Below are 25,816 nucleotides of genomic sequence, written 5' to 3'. Positions count from 1 at the left end.
ACAATGTTTAATGTTAGTGAATATTTTAGACAATGAAACGGCAAGTTTCATGAGTTCATGAGTTCGCAACGTATACCATGGTTGTATTAAGAGAACGAACTATACTTGTAAGAGACACGAGAGAGAAGCTCATGAACGAGGATGTTGCTACCGGTTGCTACGACAACACAAACAAACTGTTGCTAGTGTGCATGTCCATCGTGACGTCATGGGCCAGTCAACGCGGAAGATCTGAGCTCCTTGATTGCTTTATGTGCTTTTGAGCACTCTCATTGCTTCCCGCCGAACGCTGTATCCAGTTCTCCTAATACATCCATGGCTTCAACTAGCTAGTTAAACAAAACTGGAGCGCACCAGAGATTCCAGGAAACACGCAGGCCAATCAGAGCAGACAGGGCTTTTTCGGGAGGAGGGATTAAAGAGACAGGCGCTCCTACAGAGCAGAGGGTGAATACAGGTGCAGCAGCCATGGGCAGTATGAGAAAAATTAATTAATTAAATTGTTTTTTTAACATTAAAGCATGTAAACATGTTCTAGTAAACACAAAATACAAGTTTTATCCTGAAAATGCTTTTAGTGTCTCTTATCCAATATGCGCATTTATGCGGCCAGTCAAAATACCTTTATCTACAGTAGAAACTTTGCACTTTCATATGTCTCTTTGTAGCTTTGCCTATTTAAAGCTACTGTATTTGCACTTAACTACTTGTGGTCTGGAGTTTGAACCTTCACAGTTGAAAGCACTTAATTGTAAGTCGCTTTGGATAAAAGCGTCAGCTAAATGACATATAATGTAAAAACCTGTGGTGAAGCTTCTACTAAAACTGTTCTTGAATTGTGTCCACACTCGCAGACGCTGCCATGACAACATAATGTCCTGCATATATGCATATGTCCTGTAGCCTGCCATGATGGAGGCATTTGTCAGCTGCCACTCAAAATTACAAAACCAGAGTGAAAAGTGAAGACTTTCCTTGTCAAGTCAGAAATGTAATACAATTAGACAAATCTAAGTTCATGTACTCTACAGTACACCGCAGTATCATCCTGTAACGTCTAAGGTCAGTAAAGTGCTTTCCTGTGTCTTACTGATCTAATGGCTGACACAGAAACGGTCTCAAACACTGAAGCAAACTGTGTTGTGTGTTTGCCTTGGGTTGTATTGTAGCAGTGCATCTGCCACAGTGATGCGGTTGCTATAGCAATACCATGCACTAACGAGCTGGAATAACAGATTCCAATGAAGAGGGAACAGAAACCATTTAAAAAGGCAGAGTGGACTCGAGTGTTTAGTGTACACAAATGAACAGTTGCAGCAAGGCCCCTGTCAACACGTCAAATTTTTCTACTCCAGTTGGAATTAATTCACAACACTTGAACACATTTTATGTTGTCCAGGGTTGAAAAAAACAAATGCTGCCCTGCCATTTGTGTGCTCATTATTCCACTAATTCTAAGAATAATCCATCAATAGTTAGTGTGATCCTTCACTGTAATGGAAATTCTGTGACATACAATGAATATATACATTGAAGTATTACACACTGCATATCGAGTTTTGAGGGGTGTTTTTATATTTATTTATGCTTTTTTACTATATTGATACTGGAAAGTTCGAGGGAGTGAAATAAGTTTGAGGGCTTGTTTTTAAACATCCATTTGCTGTATTTCAATTTACAGTATCTCCCATTCTTTGCTACATCCCATTATGCTATCTATTCAATCATTAGGTGTTTCTGAGCTGAACAATTTCAAAGTTCACTCACTTCTTCAGCTTCATGTAGTTGTCATTGACGACCGGTCTGCATTCAGCTCTGTGCACCACCATCCCCTCCAGACTGATTTCATCTACAACAAAGACAGTGACTCAGCTGCTCAATCATGATTCAGAGACATGCATACAGACAAAGTGACTTTGTTGGAGGAAAAAAAGGAAAACTCAAGTTCCACATTTTGTTGTTGTAAAATGCCAAAACTATATTTTCAATGGATTATATTTTTTAACCTAACAGGACCAATTCTACAATCATACAACCACTGTGAGTTGTGCGGTGATGACATGGGAATCTATCCCATCTCTACCATTCAATATGACAAGAAGGCAGCATTACTAAGACACAAACACACACACACACACAACTTCTGGTTCGGGCTTCTTAAATGTGAAGATTTGCTGCTTTGCTCTGTTTTATGTCATTGTCAACTGAATATTTTTTTGAGCAATTTTCACTATTACATTTTATGCACCCTATTATTCATTGAAAAGAAATCGAGAGATTAATAAAAAATGGAAATAATCATTATTTGCAACCCTTATACATTGTGTTTTTCTTAGCCTGCATTGCAGGTTCAGGCCTTTGCTGAAAAACCTGTGTTCACACATGAAGACTGCAATTTACCAATGCTCCGCCATCCAATCTGACACAGCAGGAGAGGATCTGCAAGGACCACGTTATCCAGTTTGGTTTTCTATTTTTAACCAATGTGCAAAAATATATAATTAGGTGACTGGTAAAATGTAACAAACTCTTCTGGTCCAGTCAGTCAGTGGAAAGTAACTAAGTACATTTACTCAAGTATTGTACTTAAAAATATAATGTGATATTTCTGCATTAAAATGTCACAGAGGTCTTCCCCTACCCAATGTGGCCCATGAGGTAGAGTGGTCGTCTACCAATTGGAGGGTCGGTGGTTCGATGGCCCCGGTGTATGAAAGTGCGTTAATGTTTATCTGATGAGAAGGTGGCACCTTGTATGGCAGCCTCGGCCACCAGTGTATGAATGTGTGTGTGAATAGTGCCTGTAGTGTGTAAAGCGCTTGGAGTAGTCATTAAGAAATTAGAAAAGCGCTAAATAAATGCAATCCATTCACCATTTAAACCAGTAAATACACTGAATAAAGCAGTTTCACCTTACAAATAAGCGTTTCTCTGACGCGGTTTGGCATGTCGGCGGAGTGGCTGGATTCAAGCTGCCGCAAACGTCTGCTAAACAAGTTTCTCTGATAACTTAAGATACAGACGTCCGGTTCAAAAAAATAGTTAAAAACGACCAAGATCTAAAAAGTGCATCATGAAAATGTAGCTTTTAACCGGATAAAAAAAATCAATTTATGACAGCTTCTGGTAGATAACCACAACGGTGATGTATGAGCAAAGGGGATATTACGCCATTGACAGGCAACCAAATGACACGGACCGTGTCCTTGATTAAAATTACAGAAACATTCGGGATAATGTAAGTACACAACTCAACAAAATATATAACATGGGTCTAGTCGTTTTTAGACATTTTAATGTGGAAAAGTTACATGAATCTTTAAGTAGGATTTAAAATGCAGGACTTTTTTTATACGTAGTATTGGTACTTTTACGTAAGTGAAGCATCTAAATACTACACCACTGCCAGTAAGCCTTTCATAAAGCATTTCACACTCTCAATGTGACCCTTTTAGCTATTTCTGACTGATCTTGAACATGGACTTTTCATTTGTTGCATTCATTTTTCAAGCTGTTCTTTCATAAGGGGCTTTTTCCAATTCTTCTGTCCAACCCACAACCTTTTTCCAAAAACATTTTATTTCCACTTCTGCTCCTCTCCATCAGTATTGAGAGCCGCTGTCATTGTTTTCTTTTTTTTCTTTGCAAATTTTGAATCCACTGTCCAGGAAAATGAGTCCAGTTGGTGAGCGTCGGCGTTATATTGGCAGCAGCTTGCTCTATTGTTCATTGTTGTATGACTTGGCATGGTTTATATCTGGACACATAAAAGGTCTGAGAAGCCGCTACATTTCACACACACCAGTTTACAATACCAGCAGAGAGAGATGCACTAAAAGTGCAAACAGAGAGAATGTCTACAGGGAGCGGTAGAGGTCAACAAACAGGTGGTGAGGCATTGAGGAGGAGGGAGAGAGGCTGTTATTAAACTTATTTTAACGTTCTCTTAAAATTCCATAAACAGTTAACGATCCTCAGGTGTGGAATCCTGTTGGTAAATCATCTGGGAATACATGCCAAGAATTGACTCTCTTGTCTTCACACTTCCCTCACTCGTTTCCTTTGGTCTCCCACTTAAAACGTGGGGGCAAAATGCAAAGAAAAGATACATGAAAAGACGTATTTTCCTCTCATGCGTCATCTGAAGCAACGTCAGTTTCTGATGACACTGGCACAGCAGGATCACCTGTCAGTCAGTTTCAACTGCTCTGTGTTATCCTAGCTGTGTTTCCACAGATAATATGATTATGACAAGGGTGCATTTTACCACTGCTCGTGCTGTTCTTGTTTTATTGATGTCCTTCTACATGACAAACCATGGTTTGTCAAACCACAATTAAATTTAAGTGTACATCACTGCACAGACACTGGGTGCACACAAGCCATTTCTACAGAAAGCAAAGAATGTTTGTATTTATTCATTATTTATGTCTCCATTTATTGAAGTTGTGCTTCTGAAATTTTAATGAATAATAATTGTTACCGTTACCGGATAAGCGGAAGAAGATGATGATGATGAATAATTGTTAAATTGCCAATATGTCTTGCTTCTTCAAACTTCAATCATCCAATCCACCAAACACCAAATGAGTCAATGGCAGAATAAGCTGTTTGGCATTGGCAGAGAAGATTTGGCAAATTTTTCATGGGCGCAACCCACATACTCAGCGCTGCTGCTCATCCCACAAATGCATGTTCCTTACAAATTGGGCACCATTTGAAAGGGAACCAACAGTATAAGATTTATTGCCAAAAAGCATTGTTACCACAGAGAAATAATCTACCAAACACAAATGTCCTTACTATATGTGCTAAGTTTATTTAAATGACACGGTAGACAGTTAAAAACCGATAAATAAAAGTATCAAGCTTTGGGTGCAAAGGCAATACTTGTCAGCAGGATCGATTCATTGTTGGCAACAAAAATATCGACAGCCTTATCTTTAATGCTTAAAGCCTTGATGTATTGTGTTAACCACAGCTGAACAAATGTAGGTGCCACACAATCACCATAGTAACCATCACATGCAACCTGACATCCTGTGTCACGCAACATCCCATCAAGAGTCCGCAAGACTTCGTCTTTAATCTTGAGGCAACAAATTTGCAGTATGTGTCAAGGATCTCACTAATGTTCATCTTTGCCTTTCCCACAAATGGATGCAATTATGTGCAATTATTGGCTGGTGAGTGCCAGAGCACTTGCCAGCAACATATCTAAAAAACACACCCACACACACAAGAAACATGTGTGCACACCAACATCCAACACCAACATCCCTGCTGTGCACTAGTCCTGGTCTAACACCCTGTTTGATTTCATCAAAGCCATTAAGAAATGTTAAGTAAGTTTCCCTACTGCAACTCAAGTCTTCCTGTTTTCTCTCCCAGAGGGACACTGTATGAAAGAATGAAATGTCTTTGTAATCATAGAAAGACACATACTGTAGATAGAGCAAGAGAACCAACATTGGATGTGGACTGACCACAGCATGGGTAGCTCAAGGCTACTGTGAGTGGGAGGAATACTTAAGATAAATAGACTCTCACACACGTTGGCTTCAATATAAAACTCAAGTGCTAGATCAATGTTTTGGTCACCTTCAGCAGACATCCTCCTAATTCCACTACGCATCCGTCATTCAAAGCTGCATCCGTTTTTATTACGCTCACTCTCTATCTAAAGAAAAAAAAGCTGAGGCGGAGATTTAAAATCACACCAATAAAATCACAACTGTGTTTATGCAGCCACATGGTAGAGTTGAATTATGTCAAGCAGCTGCTCCTCTTTTCATTTATAAATACCACAGTCTTATAACACAGTGATATAAGAGAATTTGTCAAATTCACCAATTTTCTCTTATCTCAAATTTTTTACGAAATAAAATCTTCAAATGGTCCAGACATATCGTATGAGTCAAGTAGAGAAAGTCTCCACGGGGTGAAAACACTTGTTTGACTTTAAAGATTTTTTTTTTAGATTATTCACGTTCTTGCAGAGAGTTAATCTGATTGACACTGGAGTACACTATATGTTACTTTATGTTAGCATGATTGCTTATTCTGCAGGGTCTAAATGCAGGTCCCTGTCCAGACTGATATCCTCCATTAGCAGACAATGTAACACCACCTATAATGATGTTATACCAACTGTAATGAGGGAATACCATCAGAGGAAGAGAAATGGATTACCAGGTCCATTTCTGTAGCTTTATTTGTGTCATGGTACAGCGCTGTGATGACACACCATTGACAGCTGTAATGTTTTCTCAATGTTTTAGGTCCCAGTTGAATTTATTGTGTGAAAGTGAAAAATGTAACCAGATGTATGTGGTATGTCCAAAACAGTGGCAGAAGACGACAGCCTAAATGCACTTCGATCTTGGTTTTAGCTGTAATCAGTCTCCTCCCACATCGCTTGTTCCCACACAAGGATTTATCCAAAGAGCACCATAAGACAATATGTGTTGGGTGGACTTATATATCAGCTCATGTCACAATGATGCAGCTAAAAAGGGCAAATATACTGTGAGTTGCAAATCAATAAACCCAACTTCAGAGTTTATATCACTCCGTTGTGGTTTAGATGTAAGCATTTCACAAGCTGAGCTTCTTCATGTAGTCCTGGTTTTTATGTTTCAATAATAAGTATTTACTCAATTTTAGAGGTTTTGTTTCCATTGTTGTGTTGTGAGTTACTTTGCCTCTTTTTCACGCTTCAACTGAAAATATTCATAAACACTATATTACTCCTACAAATACCCCCTACTTTAACCCCATTTGTTTTCTTTTGCACAACAATTGTATTAGCAGAAAGTATGCTTTTGTGTCATATATGTCTGTTATACATTGTGAAATTACTTATGTATGTAAAGAATAAGTCAGTAACAAATGAATTTTGATTGTATGTCAATTCTTAATTAATATAGGTATTCAGATGTATAAGCATGTTAATGTTACGCTTCAGAGATGTTGCTTGAGCATAAGGAGACCCAGCATGTTAAGACCAAATGGAGAAAAGACCCTTGTGTGTACGGTGGCACATTGGCTGGAATTGCAGCAGATCATTTACAAAATCCACAACGGAGCTAAACCATGACCACATTGCATCCAGTGGACACTTCTGGCCCCCCAAAAAATCCTCAATCTGTCTCAAAGTTCAAATCTGCAATCAAGACTAAAGAACTGAAGAACAAAAGATGCTCCAGTGAGACTAAATCAGAGGCTGACTGATGATTATGAATGTGTGATTTCATAGTAATGCTGGCATATCTTCTCTGTAAAACAACCCTCATTTACTGCACTTCAGTCACTTTACAATGTTAAAACTAAAAACAAACCAGGAGAGTAAATAAAGAAGCGTATTAAAGTTTGCCAGAGTAATACAGTGAGATCAGGATCAGGATAAGACGACAGAATCTAATCCAAATAATGGTAATATCATCCTATTCCGAAATAAAAAAAACTATTAATAGGCAGTCTAATAAAAGGGAAATCAGGAAAACATTAATAAACAGGTAGATGGAAAAGCCAAGACATGTATCAACGGTATTGTACTGTACATGTTAATATGCATTTAGCTAATTCTTTGAGAGCAGAGAAGTGAAAAATGGTCGAGTTAAGACTGTAGGAGGAGGAGAGACAGACGCGAGGGTGAGGAGGTCACTCGTCCACCCCCTCACGCTCATCTCTTACCTCCATCTGCTCCGAGGCCCTTTTCCTTAAAGCTCTGACCTTCCTAATGTTAAAACACAACAAACAGCTCGCCGCCCACCAGGCCACTGTCCACCATCACCGTCTCTGGGTAAACTATCCCTCTTCATCTACGTTTCACTATATATCACCTACAACCACACCAAGCCTACATATAATACTAGATCTAGAGCAATAAATAAAAAGATAAATAAATACGGTCAAAAGACCTTCATCAGCATGCAACATGGATACTGCGCTTCAGTATTGTCAAACCATTGCAGCCACAGTTCTTCCTTTTTCTTTTCAAGGTTTACTAACCTTAAGCCCCATTCAGCTTCTACAAAATAATTTCTTTCTCACAAACTCAAGATCTGACACATTGCATAAGCTGCTTCTGTTACTGTGCCTGAGGCTATTCATGTGACTCTGGCTCTCTCTGCTCCCAGATAACTCTCCTCCTCCTCTCTCTTTTGGATGATTTCATTGCTTCTCTAAAACAACACTCTCTTGTCTCTGATCTTGGCTCTGATCCGATTGAAGCCTGGTGACCTCCTGGTTTGGGTTAAAATGCCAATCGAGATTGATCTTTGAGGTGGTTTTAGCTTTCAGGAATAGTATCTAAATACTTTAGAAAGACATGGGGCCAAGAGTATAAATGATGCATACGCACAAAAGACAGGTTTACACTCACTAATAAGCACTTTTAACAAGTGTAACAACACATCATAACCCCTCTCTGTCTCTCATCAGGGCCCACCCTTTTCTTCACTGGCTGTTTTGTCAGCTGCTCATATTGTTCGCCTCCTTCTAAAATAGACACCAAAACAAACCAGAAAACCCAAGACTGCATACATTTGGTGTTGCTATATCATTGAAAGACCCTGTTCTTGTACAAGTATTGTGCTGCCCATGTCAACCCACTCATTTACCATGAAAATACCAACAAAAATCATACAACTTGATGGTTTTGTCTGAATTTATTTACACTGAAGGTACCATTTTATTTCCCTGTGTTTATAACTTGTCATATTATCCTTTATTGTAAAGCCCTTCTAAACTCTTTTTTTTTAATATGAGCAATGTAAACTACATCATTACCTTTCCCATATCACTGCTGATGATGGTTTACAGGTGTATGTGATGAGTTAATGATACAGCTGCTATAAAAAGCATAATGGTTGTGCATAATGGCAGCCGCTCTGGCCTTGTTAGAGAGCTTCGCCAATGCAACACAAATGGGGAAACTGCTAATTCTCTGCCATTCTTTTCTTTGACAGGTCTAAAGACTGGACATGCCTACTCTATCTGTGGTTAACTGTAAGAGTGGAAATCAGTCTTGTGCATGTGCACCCAGTTTGATAATTACTGAAATGTGTTAAACAGAGATGTACGTACACACGGCTTTAGAAATCTGATTAAAGGCACTGATTGGATCTCCAAATATAATTTTCCATTAGAACTCATCTCTACCAAGCCCAGAGGCTGCATCATTAAGGAAATTTAATGATTCCATTCATTAACTTTGAAGTGATTTTCCGATGTCTGTAACTGCATTCAGCCCACTCATTTTGATTGTAACATGGATTAGCAGCATCCACATACCACAAATAGGCTTCAAAGTGCTTCTAACGCAGAGAGAATTGGTGGGCAATTTAATTACCAGTACTAGTGGTTGATTTCTCAGCCTAAAAACATATTGGCTGTTGGCAAGTTTTTGAAAAAGGCTGCAGCATGGATTTCAACAAGGTAAACAGAAAAATATAAGTCTAAATTTCCAGGGGCCTCACGTATAAACGTTACGTACGCATGCAAAGCTTGCATACGCTGGTTTTCACGGACACTTTGTGATGTATAAAAAAAAATTACTTGACGTGAGAATGTCCGGCCCGTCACGCAAACTGTTGAGCAGTCGTGAGAATGTGCGGGCTGTGCACAAAGTCTTTCCTGGCTCTGTAACATGGCGAATTCTAACTGAAAAGTGCAGAAAATCACCAAACATTACAAAATAAAGTTTCCACTTCACTTACTGGCATACGTCTGTGACGTTGTCTATGAAAAAACATAATTTTATCCGCCAATACTCCATAAAAGTTTGATCATTTATGTGGGTAATGTTTCACATCTTTCACACTACTAACTGTTTAATTTACAGGCTACTTAACCTCTGTTAAACATGAGGACGGGAAATTAATGATAAATCCACTTAGAAAATACTTTCAGTCATTCTCTGTATTTCCCATAAATGAAATATCTACTCACTGTGCAACAAAAAGATCGGCACGGCAAATGCAATAGTGCCTGTGATTCTGTAGTTGCTGAGGCTCAGACATCCATGGCGTACAGAATCCATCTCCCCAGGAACAAACGCTGTGTTGGGTGGGCAAACTCATGTGATGCGTAATTGATCCCGTGGATGATTTGTAGGCTATGTAAGTGAACAAGGTGTACCCAGTCCACCAAACACTGGGCCGTCTTGACTGTCTTGATTCTGCACATATTTCTGTTACTGTAGTCCTATTTACTATTTCATTATTTCATCAATGGGTGGCGCAGCGGATCCGAGCGCACTGTCACCTGCCGTAGCGACACTGGCCTCACTGTAACTGAGCCTACTAACATGTAGAAAATCAATGGCATTACATCAGTGAGTTCAAACTGCTTATTGTGCGTAATTTGGACTGACACTGAGATGCATGTTGTTTGGCAACTGGTGTGGCGCTGCCACCATTCTCTTGATTTCCAGTTCAACATTTTTTTTAATTTCTGCCATGGTTCTGTGCATTCACCGCCCGGTCACCATTTGCCGCTCTGGGCATTTTCTTTTATTGCTTATCCAAGATGACAAAACTACAAACAGAAAAAAAAATTCTCGCCTCCACCCCCGTGATCGTCTGCAGAGGTATTACCCGTTGTGATTAGACAAAGAATGACGTTGGGGGCACATTTATAGTCATTTCCGTATTCATTCATGGGAGGAGGCAAGGTGGGGTCGTGGCTCGTTCATGTGCGCTCAATTTCACGTTGATTGTGATGTAAAAAGGAAAGGTGCGCAGGACCTGGCGTACGCCCGGTTTTATACATGTGAATATTTCTGTGCGTAGGTACTTTTCAAGTTTTGGCCGTACGCCATCTTCTGGTAAGAAAGTCTTTTATACATGAAGCCCCTGGTCTCATGCCTCCACAACTTAGATTTTTCTATGTTGCGGTTTCATTTTTAGCAAGAGTGTTAATCCTTTCTCAATGATGTTATATGATTGTAGATCACTATAGATTTCATGCGCTAATATGTAAAGTGATTTAAAAGCTTTGTACTGAACCTCCTGACTACTCACATTTTGAAACAACATTCAAGATTTATATCAAAATTCAACATTTTAAAAAGTCCATAAAACATTATGCAGACCATGTGACAATAATGCTCCACTGAAACCCAGGGCAATATGTATTCTTTACAAATAAAATGCTGTTATCTTTAGATTAACTTTACCTGACACACACAAAGACTCTATACAGTAGACAGACTTCCATAATGAATAAAGCAAGAGATTGACAGCTCTGAGCTCATACAACACCCTATTTTAAGTGGTTGCCATGCCAGCTTCACAGCAGTCAACGACTATATGTTACACCACAAGCTCTTAGAGCAGCTCTATGAATAATTCATCACCTTTAAGAAAGAGAGTCCTTGCTTGCAGCATTTTGGGAAATTGGATTTGAACGTCCTAAGCTTTCAGTTGATAGAGACACAACAGCTGTGACAAACAGATTCTCACTGACTTTGAAGATAACAATCGTCCTTGATGCGCCAGTTTTAATGAACAGGAGGCAGAAAGCAGGTCAAACCTCCCACAATCCTCTCTGCTGCATCTTGGCCTCGTTTGCAATTCCAATTGAATGTTGATGATGATACCACTAATCACTTATGATTAGAAAATCGCCATGGAGACAGAGAGAGCTGTCACTCTGGGATCTTCCCCCAGATAAACACAAAACGCCGTATTTTAGTAACCAGCTGGGTTTAAATTGAGTGCTTCAACTAAAACAAATTGTTATTCCTCTGCAATGCACCTCCATTTACAGCACTAGCTCTAAGGTAGTTGACAACCTGTTGCACAAATGCAACACACCTGTTGCACAGGTTTGCAGTCTACAAAGTTTGATCACCTTATTTTTTATTTAGTTTGCCAGGAAAAGGGCTGGGATTTTTTTCATGATTGTGATCTCTCAAATGAAAATTTTAATATGCTTTTAATGCTCTTGCACACAGAAAAAACACGCATCTAAATGTAGTGATGTGGGTCAAAACTGTACCTGTAAAAAAATGTTTTTTTATTTATTTGACTTAAAAATGCAATTTATGAGAGCTAATGAGGTCTCTTATATTGACCAAGAGCAATCACTCATTGATTTACTGTACTATTTACAGCTGCTGCTTTCTTGTTAGCTTTACAAGAACATTTGATTTACTTCAAATTCTCTTTGGAGCATTCTGAAGTGTATTTAAGTTTCATAAATACGGGCCAAGAAAAATCTAAATCATCTCTCCTCTTTCATCTGCGCTGCTAAATAAACAGCTGCATGCAACAGCACCTTCAGTTCTACATCTACTTTGCATGTGAACGGACGGCTGAGAAGTGGTCTCAAGTGTGATCCCACAGACTTTGAAAAAGGCAAGATCGTGGGTGCAAAGAGGGCGAATCTGAGCATCACTGAGAAAGTACAGTTGCTCTTTCTCAACTATATGGACCAGAACATAATGCACCTTATCCATTTTTGCTAAGTGAGAGATGGTGGTCCTTGATAGAGGAGCATTAGTGGTTTGAGGCACACAATAAGAAGTAATCAAACAGTTACCAAACTATGAGTGAATTTAGGGGTCAGAAAGTAGCATACACCCATTAATGTTTGGTAGTTACACAAAGCTCTTATGTCTGTAGGGTCAGTATTAACACCAAAGCCATCAAGTTCCTTTGTACAGTCACTCTCACAACATGTAGAAACTGTTTTAATGGTCCAGTGAGGTACTAAACAAAAGGTCACTTTTTATCTGGACACATCTCTTTAAACTTTCCAACTTCTTGGATTGAGCCCTGCTAATGGTAAGTACCCAGACCCAACATATTGATGTGGGTCTGGCTTGTCAGGCTAAAGGCCGTTTTATGCTTCTGCAGTGAATCGACGGCGTACCCCCGCAGACCCCTCTGCATCTACACCGGACCCTACGCCGTAGCCTGACGTGCACCTCTCGAAAAAAGTAACTACACGTTGCAGCGACGCACGTCACTCGGCCGTGGCTTGGCAGCGGTGCATTTCCCTTGACTCATTTCCTGGTTCTCCTTCTCCATAAACAACAGGATATCAAGGAGAGGGTTAACTTTTCCCACCTTGGTCAGAAAACACAAGGGAGACACTTTGTTTCTCCCACTATGACTCTAGAGTCGGTACTCGCTCCGAAGCTAATCGCTGTCACTCTCTCACTTCTCCCCCGCTCTAACACACACCCCACACACACACACACACACACACACACACACACCGGCTCGACGCACACACCAGCGCACAAGTATAAACATCAGGCCACTTACGTAGGCTACGCCAAAAGCTCTGCGTGGAGCCTCTGCAGAACCATAAAATGGCCTTGAGACTCCTGTGCAAATGCTGATAAATTATGCAAATTGACTGGCATTGCCTTCCTGCTGTAAAAAAACAAACATCTGAAGTAGGTTACAAACCATCTGGACAGAATTATTGTTGGGGTCAGATTCAGCATAGACATACATTCTGAGTGCAGGTTATCCGCCTGACTGTTTGTGCATATGTGTTTGTAAAATAAGAAGTTCACGCACAGTACAGAGAGTTTAACATACAAGCATTTGTTTTGTGCCATTTTTTACTTCTTGCCCCAAGGTTTTGAAATTTCTCATAAGACGGTGCCTGAAGAAATACTGACACACACACACACACACATAATCACTTAAGTAGTTGTAGCGCTGGATGTTTAACCAAAGTTAACCGCGGAGGAGACCAACAACCCAGTGCTCACTCCAACAGAGCCCGGCAGAGATGGGACAAAGTGCCAGAAGGAAAGCCCGCTCTGCAGCACTTCATGGCCATTTACCAAACCGTCATGAAAGGCCACTGGGGTGGAACCAGAGTGTAACTCCACATGAAGTCACACTCACAGCAGTGGAGGCTCTCTGTACAAAGAGGGAGGGTATAAATAAGCAGGTAAACACCAACAGACACTCTTTCAGGTGTCTTATATTGTGTCCCGCTTCTGAGTAAAAAATTAACATCCTTTTTAATCACAAAATATTATGCTATGGAAAACATTGTAGAGCTAAAACAACAGTCAATTAATTGTTTAGTCGATCGATATGGTGCTTTGCTCTGTTTTATGTCATTGTCAACTGAATATCTTTGGGTTTTAAACAATTTCCACTATTTTCTTACATTTTATGCACCGTATTATTTATTGAAAAGAAATCGACAGATTAATCAAAAATGGAAAACACACATGGTGGTGGTATGAGGCATTTGTACCAAATTACAAGTCTGGTGAAGCTCCCCTCAGGGGGCTTTAACAGGCCAAACAGACTGTAAAAATTATTTATGTCTAATTTCCAGCAGGGGGCGACTCCACTGGTTGCAAAAACAAGTCGGCTCATAGAAGTCTATGAGAAAATGACCCTACTTTTTACTTAATTAAAAAAAATCAAGATGGCCACATTTCCACACTCAAGGCTTCAAAACAGTAGTTCACAAACCAGTGGATGACATCACTGAACCGTCCATTTATTTGTACAGTCAATGAGGCCAAAGCATTAGCCAATTCAAATCCTGTCCATCATGACCAGACCACCACCGACTGTAATTGGTCCATTTCCTCCACAGGAAAGTCAGCGCGCACACAAGACACACACACACACACACACACACACACACACACACACACACACACACACACACACACACACACACACACATTTTTCAAGAAAGAAAACAGGATATGCATATTTAAAAGCATCCCGTTGCTTTCATTTATATAAAGCTAGCAGTCTACTTTTCCCTGTCATAACCAGAGATGAGAAAAAACATGGCAATAAAGCCCCAAATTAAACTCCTTTTCAAACAGATTACAGTTCACATGTAACACTGTGTGGTAAACAGATGGATTTGGCTGCAAAGGGAGTTTGATATTCAGACTCACACAAGCTGAGACAGTTTCACACCACAACAATTATGGAAGCAACACCCCCCCTCCCCCCCTCCAAAATCTGGTGCATGTGTGTGTGTAATCTTTTTATCAAAGATAATTAGGGAAAGAGCGCAAGCAAGAACGCAAGCGCTCCAGAGTCCGTACCCTTCTGTTTGGTCTTATATTTCCACTCTCTCCTCCCTGAATGTGACGCTGTCTGCCCACCCACTCCTGAAGAGGCAGAGAGAGGGAGAGGAGGGACATCGAGCAGCACAGAGAAACAGTCTGTTTTCAGCTCCCAGTTCACTGTAGCTCTCCTGCCAGACAGCACTCACCCATCCACCATCACACACTCTCAAAAACATTCACTCTCACTATACGACAGCTGACAACACCTTTTCATTTTCTCAGCAGCAGCAAAAACTCAAACAGCCAGATCCAAAAGAGAAGAAAAAAACAGACTTGATTTGTACTGCAGATACACCAGCTCTAAGGCAGCTGGGTCGAGGCTGGAGAGGGTGACTAGAGAATGGAATGGAACCTCAGAAGGATGGAAAGTGAACTGAGGCACATCAACCCTGACCTGCTGCAGCCCAGCAAGAGCTTTAAGAAGCCCTCTTCAGGCACCATCACCATCAATGTAGGGGGGTTCCTGTACACTGCCCACCGGACCACCCTTGCCAAACACCAGGGTTCCTATCTGGAAGAGCTGGCCAACGGTAAGAAGCCGGTTCAGCACACCGATTCCATGGGCAACCCATTCATTGATAGAGATGGTCCAGTTTTTCGCCATGTGCTCAATTACCTCCGAACCGGAGAGCTCCAGCTGCCTGACGACTTCCGGGAAGTAGGGCTCCTGCGACGGGAGGCTGATTTTTACCATCTGAGTGAACTGGTGGAAGCCGTGGTCGAGTGGGAAAGTCAGAGGACGGCCCAGCGGGAGGCCGCCTTTTTGGAGATGACGGATAGCCATGAGAGGTCGCAGGGTCTCAAGGTGTACTGCAGTGACTCCGCCTTCATCGACAAGGTCAAAGGGCGACTGGTGCAGATCTCCAAGAGTCGCCTGGATGGCTTTCCGGAAGAATTTGTGGTGTCGTCCAACGTGATCCAGTTTCGACACTTCATCAAGTCGGAGCCTGGATCGCGGCTCGTGCTGAAGGAGGACAGCACATTCTTGTGCACACTTGACTGTCTGAAACTAGAGACAGTGATGCTAGCGCTGAAATCAGGCTTCAAGCTGGTCACCAGCCTTGACAGCAGCAAAGGCTCTGTGGTAGCGGCTGAGGCCCTGCACTTTGTCAAGTAGGATGAATGGAAATAGAAAAAAGAGAGGGGAGGAGAAGGGGAGGCAGATAGGTAAAAGAGTAGTGCCTGATTTTATATCCACCCCGCTAACATAAGGTACTGGCTTTAAGATCTTGTTAACACGTGCTGAGCTGTAATGTGTCATTGGATGGGAGAAGAAGAGGTGGGTTTGGAATGTCTCACAGGACAGTGTTTTATATCTTTACAGCACAATGCTGGTTTTTAAACACAGGAGTTGATAGGTTTGGGGTAACAGTGAGTGATTCAACCTTTACACTGCTTTGTAAGCTAGTATTTATGGAATTCATAATAATCCAGATCAACTTAGCAGTTATGATATTTAAATTGCATTGGCTATCATACAAAAAGTACAACTCTATACTGTAATATGGAAGACAAGCCAATGAATATTTCCATAGAGAAGAGCAAGGAATCAAACAGAGTCTGAACATCGACAGCTTTATCAGTGGATTTGTCTCTGCACAAGAACTGCTTCTGCTGCTTTGTCAACAGCTGCAAAAGCTGTGATGTGCACCGTTGTGCCATTCATCTTTTACTACAGTCTGTGGCTGTGTGTATGTGTGTGTTGCTATTTACTGTGTGTGCTGTGTTTAGTTAGTTTAATAGCTTGTGTTTAGTTTATTAGCCTCTCTGGAGCCTGGAGGGGAAACCACAGTGCATTGAGGTTGTTTTTGGATTTACTAACAAACTTCACATCCAAAATCAGACTGAAGCAACACAAACTGTTCCTCCAATCATGTGGACAAGTTGAGTTTAAGTGCAAAGAACCGTTAATATTGTAAGGGCTTTGAATCTAGCATGATGCATGTGCACTAAATAAACGGTGTGTTTGTTAGTGCTGTGAGCCTCTGTGAAGTCAGTGCCACAACAATGCCTATTACTTTTCATTGTGAATATTTTACAAATAAAAGTGACACTGAAACTATTGGAATGTGTTCGGCAGTGTATCTGCAAAAGTCTGTTTACCTGATTCATTACTTGGTGTAAGAAGCCTGAATAATGCTGCTCTTAATAAAATTAGGGGTTAAAAAAGTTACTTTGCATCAATTTTATAACAACATCAGACAGCCGGTCTAAACTTAGTCTTATGTACTGGGATCATGGCTATTTTGCTTGCATCCATTAGCATAAAATGTTCACTGATAACCATTAAATCCTGACCCACATAAACTCTAGAATGTAGACTGTAATTTTTAACCTCTGAGGCAGGCGGGAGCATTATTTGTGTAAAGTTTCCAGAATCTTCTGATAAAAACAAGAATACATTTGGAGAGACGCACCAAACTGGCTCACAGGCAACATTTTCTTTACATACAATTACTCCTTTTACACTCTGCATGTGTTAAACACTGATTTTCATGCCTGGAACAATCTACAAGGTGTGCAAAAACAGGGACAAAATAACACTATATGCAGCATGTTCTTTGTTATTACACACATTAGTTGTCAGTGGAGGATGTAATGTTCCTTGGTTTCTGCTCCCTGCATGACATCAGAACAAGTCCCACTTTAGACAATTCAGTTGGAAAGTGGATTTAATAGCTTAATGCCTAGAGAATTTGTTAACTACATAAACCTATAGAAATTGACAGCCTTTTACAGAAATAATCCATTCTATCAATTTTAGCATGATTATGACTTCACCAAAAATTATCATCATCGTCATCATGTCGTTTGCTTATAAGAATCTAATTAGCAACACTATATAAAATACTTTAAAATGTTCACATTCAGTGGAAAGTAGACAGAGTGACATTTCTGGTGGCTTTTATACAGTATATCAATTTCAATTGAGGAATTGAAAAGGAATTGAAATAAATTGAGTATTTTTGTATGTATAGCTGCTTCATGTAGAGTGCATTATTAAAATATTTTGGTAGATGCAACACACTTCCCCTGTGTACCCTGTGGTTTATGAGACATACAATTGGTATATAATGTTTAAAAAACACCTAGCTGATATATAAATTAAAGGAGGATCAAATAGTGACAAGTGAAAATGTCCCTTCATTTTGTCTGATCCCATGACTATTAGGGGTGGGAATCACCAGAGGCCTTACGATACGATATCATCACGATACTTATGTCACGATACGATATTATTGCGATTTTAAACATATTGCAATATTCTGCGATATATTGCAATTTATTACCTTTTTTCTAACTTCAAATATTTCCCAATTTCAAATGATGTCCCCAAAAGGAAACTTTGTCAACATCTGTTTTATCTAAAAAGATACATTTCTCTTTTATTGCTGCAAAATGGGATTGTCAAGCAGACAAACTGACCAACACATATATAATAAAAGATCAATACTTGGCGTCTGTGTATCGATACAGTATTGCCACGGAAAATATTGTGATACTATGCTGTATCAATTTTTTCCCCCACCCCTAATGACTATTACTGGGGCTGATCCTGTCCTGAAGTTACATATTATTTCTACTGATGACTACAACTTGGAAAAACATGAATACAATAGTCACTGCTTCTACATGTTAATGACCAACTTCACATCAGCTAAAAAAATGTATTGAGCCCCAGCAGCTGGTTTTACCTAGCTGCAGTGATGTAGAAATGTACTCCGTCATTATTGATGTGAAAAAAAGGAAAACTCACAATGTCATCATATAATGTGTCACACATTGTAAGTTAACAATTTAATTAAAACATGCTCAGCTATGCTATCACCTTCACACCACCTGCTGTAATGACCGACAGTAAGTTTTACAGGCTCGCTGCCGCCACAGTGCTGTAACTCCATGTGCAGAAGCCTTTGGGGAGCCCCTTCAAACCCTCCCAGTTCCAGTAAAGATATTTGGTAATTTAAAAGTAGGCCTGTCTGTGAGATAAATCCTGCCCTTTTCCCTCAGGGAGAACCTCTTTTTATCTCTATGCACTCTGCGTGTAATCGTCAACGTTAGTAGTAATATACTATTTCTCCAAGTACTGTGCAGTGAAAATATTTACTATTACAACTTCAGTAATATAGTTGTCAAACGTGATAACCAGTTATTGCCTTCTGCATATTAGTTGACTTAGTGGAACAATGTGATTATTCCCCTCTCCTGATTTGTTTTTCCTCACAATGAGTCTCCCTTTTTAAGGTGATACAGGAATGCTCTGAGCTTATGATAACCTCAATGAACTAGTTCATATGAACAAAATGGGAACAACGTTGATTTTCTCTGTATTTTTCCACCGCTATGATGTGAAATGATTGACAAGAGGATTGAAAACTGAATAATACATTTATATTATTTATAAATAAAAACCACACTTCATAAGTCAACAGGTTGATTATACTAGGTCGGAAAAAAAGCTAATTCTAGTGTCTAATGGCTGCGTTTTAGGACAAAAAGCTGATTTGGCAGAGGCCGATGTTGCCTGTGCCAAAGGAAATGCAAAACAAGTCTTACCTGCTTTATGTCCAAACAACATGAAGCAGTGATACGTCAAGATCAATTTATGCAACTTCAGAGGAAATGTTTAAATTGAATAACAACTAGCAGCCAAACGCTGGTAAAATATGCAAGTGGCTGGTAGCTTTGCTTCACTCACCAGCCCAAAAAACAATGATTATCTATTGAGTGCCTGGCAAAATTTTAACATTCACTAGCCATTTTTTTTTTTTTATTTTGCACCCTGACTCCAAACATTGAAAAGCATTTATCTCCACCAGAGTTTATTCTTTCTAGAGTGGAACAGCCTTTGTAAAACAAATTAAATTGCCCCTTACTGCCTGTTGGAACTGTAACTACGCGGAGTTGCCTTGAACACCTCTATCAACATACCGACAATCAGCCACCTTTAAATGACCAGCATCTCTCACTGTACTTCTAACTGTGCTTTCCCCCCCCATGGTGACTGAAACCATCTGTTCCAGCAGGCGATGTCGTCAAACCGTCACACCAGCCGCCACCACCCCCGGTATGACTCATACACCCACAACAACCTCTGACATCAGGCGAACCTCTTCCTCAGCCCACTCCTCACAAACACAGAAAACAAACATACAACGCACACATAACACGGTGTTCGTCAAAGTAAATGTAAACATATTGAAGAGGAGATAAACCCAGTGAATCTGTGCTGTTCAAATGTCACACCTAGCACTTCACTTTCAACATCAAACCTTTTTTTAATTGAAGATCGGCTTCATGAATTTTTTATGACGGTTACTGTTTTACTTATTAGTCGCGGGGTCAAAGTGATCCACACCTCATCAAAAGGGGAGCTTGGGATGATAAGGCATGCAGGATGTGCAGGTGGTAGAAAGAGGACAGAGGTGTTAACAGCAGTGAGAAAAGCTCAAACCATACTATCAACAGTCTCATCTTAGTCTTTTCACCTGTTGCCAGGCAAACTGAACTCCTACATCATATGTTTACAGGCTGCTCTTTTTCTCTCTCTCTAACATACACACATACACACACCCCTCCTTATAGCGATGCCTTAAGTCGTGTGGTGCCGCTCGGCCAGAAAATGACTAACATAGCTAAGATTTTTATCTTTAAACTCCAGAAAGAGAGCCAATGGCAGAGGAGGAGGAGGAGAGAGAGAGGGTGAAGATTAGGAGGAGGGGGAGGTCAGACCTCTTCTACTTCTACTCTCAGCTCAGACAAAAGAGGCAGCAGCAACCATTATTGAGTCACACAAAAAGAGATGAGGCAGGGGTGGGCACAACGGAACAGTGAGTATAGAGAATTCTTTTTCATGCAATAATGTATTTAGGTATTTTTAGATTGAAGCTGACAATTTAAATCTGAGCTCTTTCATACCAAACGTTCAAAAAACATTTCCCCCAAGAACTATACTTTTTCCTCAAGGTATGAAAGCCTATGAAACAGCATTTACAATTTTTAAAAGATCATTTGGGCTCAGATTCATCCCTAAAGAAAATAACAGAAACCATTCTGCCAGTGAAGTGAGATAAATCAGCTTGTTCCAAGTGCAGTTACCCTTGTTTCAGGATTTTTCTACAAACAAGTAATCTTTAATCTGTATCTTGAAATTGGACAGAAAAAAGGCCATTTTAAATGTACACTTGATCATAGCATATTCTTAAAACAACTTACAACATAACAATAAATCCAACTACCAGTATAATGTTGACAAAGTCTACAATTAAAATGCTATCTAATAATCTGCCAATTATGTTTTTCAATTGATCTATAATTTGGTCCATAAAATGTTAATGGAAAATTATATCACAATTTCTTAACATTCCTTGTTTTGTCAGTCCAACGCCCAGTTTTCCCATAAGACAAAGAAATGCAGCAAATCCTCGCCATTGAGAAGGTGAAACTCTGCAATTTTTGGCATGAAATATTAAACGATCAATCAGTGATCAAAATAGTTGCAGATTCATTTAATTCATTTGAGCTCTACGATAAATAAAGATCTCTAAAGATAAAACAATAAAAAAAAAAAAAAGACAACAGAAGTGGTAAAAAAGGCAGATCAGAGGCATGTACTACGAAGCAAGATTTGGCGTTACCAAGGTAACTTCAGGTTCAACCCAGGGTTTTGTGTATCACGACGGTGGATCACTTGTTACCGGGTTAAATCGCCATGGTAACTTGTGCTGAACACCTAACCTGGGGTCCGTTTCAGGAAGGAGGTTTAACAAACTCTGAGTCTAACCCTGAACTCTGAGTTGATTTACCCTGAGATGGGAAACTGAGTTTTCGGTTCCAGAACAGCTGATTTGAGTTGGTTCAATCAACTCGGAGTAGATTGACTCCGAGCTAAGCGCGTGCACCACCACAATAAAAAGGCAGCATGAATGGAGTCATGATACTACGATTCACCATGGTAAGAACCACAAACAAACTGGTCGGCGGAAATACTCATGCGCACATACAGTGAGTTTGAACATGTATTTCGTTAAAAAAGCAACACAGCGGCTGCTGTAAAAGAGAGAGAATTGGTGTGGGGATAAAATTGCTGCTCGAGTCAATGCGTAAGCATTGACTGTGTATTCATTTCATATTTAATCACACGTAACCTATAATATTACTGGTGAAAACTGGAATGGTATTACACCTATTTCATTTAGGTGCAATCCTGCGGGAAAAAAAGTAACTAATCCCATTCTGAGCCTGCAGCACCATGATCATTAACAGAAATATAATTTATAATCATTTAATTTTTTTTAATGGCTCTCACTGGTTTGTGTCCAGGGAACACTACAAAAACATTTAAAAAAAAAAAAAACGTTTCAGAGCGAGGCACACTTTTCTGACAGCTCTGCATACAGTGGCTTTACTAATATGATCCGCTTCACCAATGTTGTAAAGAAAACTGCTGTTTGCAAAAAAAAATAATGTGACACAAAGAATCTGCTGGGATGTAAAAGCATGTCCACGATGGTGGATGTTAGTGATATGAGGACGGATAAGGTCTCTACATATCTAATCGACTGAAGAAAATACCTCTCAAATCGGTTATCTGGAAATGAAAATACATCTAGTCGGGACTCATATCATCTCCAGACGTAAACTCTCTGTGAAGTAATACACCTTTTTCATCAACGGGATCATCGACAAAAGGACATGCAATGTTTGAGAAAAAAACGTTTCATAATCTGCCTAAGATAAACCAATACGTTTTTTTATTCATGCAGATAATATAGATAACAAATTGCGCTAAAATGCGCCTGATACAGACTGAATGAATGAATGAGGTAATGAAAGAGCGCTGTGTCAGAGGGAGGAGACTGAGAGAAACTCAAGGTTTCTTGAAGAAAACCTGCTCCCGACCAGGTTAGGTTCACAGGCTCAGTTACCATAGTAACTGAATGAGGTTAAGTTACCTCTCTTTCTGAAACGGGCTGGAGTTACCCCTCTCTCTCAGGTTGACCTCCCTTTCTGAAACAGAAAACCCAGTTTCCCTCATCTCAGGGTTAACAAACTCAGAGTTTTCACTAAACCTGCTTTCTGAAACGGACCCCTGCTTGGGAGCAGGTTATGTTGGAGATTAGAGATCAACCGGTGTAAAAGCACCGCCTACTGACCAATCAATACTCGATTGATAACGGCGTCACCGTTCTTAGAAGATCCGGTGGAGCTCGGTGCGCGGAGAGAGGTGCGCTCATAAAAGTTAAAACATTTAGAGACCGACAACCCCGTTAAGATTCCCTGATGGGTATTTTTTATGAAAGATAGCCTATAGATTTTCAGAGGAGTTTATTCTGTATAAGGCTATTTGTCGGTTACTTGCTGTGTGTTGCCAATGCGCGCATCGGTTTGAATTATGTTTTTATATTTTTTATTTGCTCTCACGATCGCTTCCCACTGCCAGGGTAGCAAGTGAAATAATAGGCTAAAGCAACGACAGTTTATGCACAAGTGTAAACTGTTTAAACACAAGTGTAATTATGGTCAGATCTTGTGCCTGACTGATGGGGAAGTGATAGCTCGATGGTGTTTTTTGCCTCCAACGGCGCCTTCCAGGCAGCTAACCCTAACCTTAACCCTAAACATAACCATTGCCGCGCTGCCTGGGAGGAGACGTTGGGGGCAAAAAACACCAAAAACCGAAGTGATATTGATAAGCGTTGTGATTTACGCATCTACAGCGTCGGCTATTTTTTGCCAGCTTTCCTTCCTGTTTTAGGAAGCAGCGACTGTATTGTGTTTTGCCTGTAAAACCATGTCTGTGTCCTTCATATTTATGTAGAATTATAGTTTGCTCTTCTTATGTAAAATATGCGGCTCTGGTAGATGTTTGCAATTGGTCATGCTGTGCAAACACCGCCTCTTTTATGTGAACGTGCGCGTTGCTGGATTGGGAAACCCTGGGTTGATTGAACTAGTTGTTAACCACCGTCGTGACACAGCTTATGCGGGACCGCAGCTGTTAGGTTAGGTGAAGCCGGGTAACTGAAATCCATCCAGGGCATGTTGATCGATCTTGATTCGTAGTACAGGCCTCAGATAGAGGTGAAGAGGATCTCAGCAGAGGCAGAGAGAGACAGTCAGAGCCAACCTGCCCTCCACCTTCCTACTGTATGTGCAAAAGTGGCAATCAACTAACTTTGACGTAAAAGACATCAGAGTCTGCAACAGACAGGTGTGTGTCCATGTGACGGTGTGTGCGTTACAGTATGTGCATCTGTGTGAATTGATTCATTAAAATCAATAATCGGCCCGACGCCCGATTATCGGGCTGGTGTGTCTTCTCTCTAAGAGCTAATTTGGGTTTCATTGACATTGTTCATACTGCTCAGAGAAATATAATAAAAACACAAACCTCCATTGTTCTCTCCTACGCTGTAAACATTGCCTTACACTATTAATCTCGTACATTGTACAGAATAACGATAGCACTGATACTTTACCAACATTAGCTTGCATATGTTTGGGAACCTGATAGCTGATGTTAGCAATAAAATGGTACCAAAATAATTTAAAACTATTATTACACTGGAAGGAACACTCACGGACGAAGATGTACTTCTTGGAATAATACGGCCACCGTAGGAGTTATAACGCGCTCGGGATGGGAGGGGCAAGAAAGTAATATTCAGTTGGTTGTCATATTCAATTTTACCGCTAGATGGGAGAAATTCTTACACAAATGTGTTTTTTTTAATACAATATAGTAACTAAGGAAGGTTATTAGTTACTGTAGTCTTGAGGCCGTTTCTTGGTTGTGTGTCAATTTATTTTGTATATGCTGTGCTCACATGGTGCCTGTTTCTACTGTAAATAACATTTTGTTTTTAATATTTTTTTCAGCATTACAGTTTTTTCTTTTTCCTTGAAGACACTGGTGCTTTATTTGGGAGTGCTGGGGCACAACAATCTGAGCACGATATATTCAGCTCAGGCCTCATTTAGACAATGCAAAGCAGCAACTCTCCACAGCCAGACTAATGGTGGGTGAGCAGCTTTTTTTAGTGAGTGAAGCAAGTTTTATTACTGTTGAGTAAAATCCTCCCACACAACACAAAACGATTTTCTTGCTCATACATCTCACACAAAAGTAATACAACCATATGGACTATGTGACCTGCGTGGGACAACCACCATCATATCAGATGTGGACAACACTGACTGGCTATTATTACATTTTTAATAAAGAGCCAATGTGCGGCCTGCTCTTGCGCTGGTCCAACAATAATGTTCAGGTTCAGGTTAATGGGATTCTTTTTATTAATGTGCCAGTGTGCATGACTGCACTTGACTCTTTCCATTACATGGTACCTGCTCGACTCGCCTTTTTTGTTTTTCCATCATGAAAAAAAGTACCTGGTACTAGCTAACAGGTACTTTTTTTTAGTATGACCTCCGTCGAGGTTCCAAGCGAGCTGAGGCGATACCAAAAGGTGACGTGAAAACCTGCAGACTACCGATTGGTCGGAGAGAATCGTCACTAATCACTGCGTCATCATTGCTAGCGACAGACGGGTGTCCTGAACAAACCCGCCATTTTTTAAATAGTTTAGTCAGCGGTGTTCTTTTTGCTGCCTCCAGCTTCTTTGGAAACAAAATTTGTCTTCTGCATGTGGCAACAGCCAAAAACAACACACCTTCGACGTTCTGTACGTCGCGTTAGGTCACGGCTGTTTCCTGCAGCGTCGCTATGAC

The 25,816-nt window shown here is 40.3% G+C and overlaps 2 protein-coding genes across 3 annotated transcripts in view; one reads left to right on the top strand and one right to left on the bottom strand.

Moving 5' to 3' along the window:
- Positions 1–25,816, bottom strand: part of LOC116037774 (general transcription factor IIF subunit 2-like) — a 65,117-nt gene that overhangs the window by 22,398 nt on the left and 16,903 nt on the right. For both annotated transcript variants that reach the window (XM_031281777.2, XM_031281776.2), the window contains one exon: positions 1,768–1,849. In XM_031281777.2, the coding sequence (XP_031137637.1) occupies positions 1,768–1,849 (82 nt within the window). The remainder of the gene's footprint in view (positions 1–1,767; positions 1,850–25,816) is intronic.
- kctd4 (potassium channel tetramerization domain containing 4) lies at positions 15,159–17,144 on the top strand. The gene has a single exon (XM_031281778.2). The coding sequence runs from the start codon at positions 15,423–15,425 to the stop codon at positions 16,197–16,199; it is 777 nt and encodes a 258-aa protein (XP_031137638.1). The 5' UTR covers positions 15,159–15,422; the 3' UTR covers positions 16,200–17,144.

The sequence above is a fragment of the Sander lucioperca genome, chromosome 8 (assembly GCF_008315115.2).
Source record: "Sander lucioperca isolate FBNREF2018 chromosome 8, SLUC_FBN_1.2, whole genome shotgun sequence".
Lineage (NCBI taxonomy): Eukaryota > Metazoa > Chordata > Actinopteri > Perciformes > Percidae > Sander > Sander lucioperca.
The sequence above is the reverse complement of the archived record's forward strand: the minus strand, read 5'-3'. Positions and strand labels throughout refer to the sequence as shown.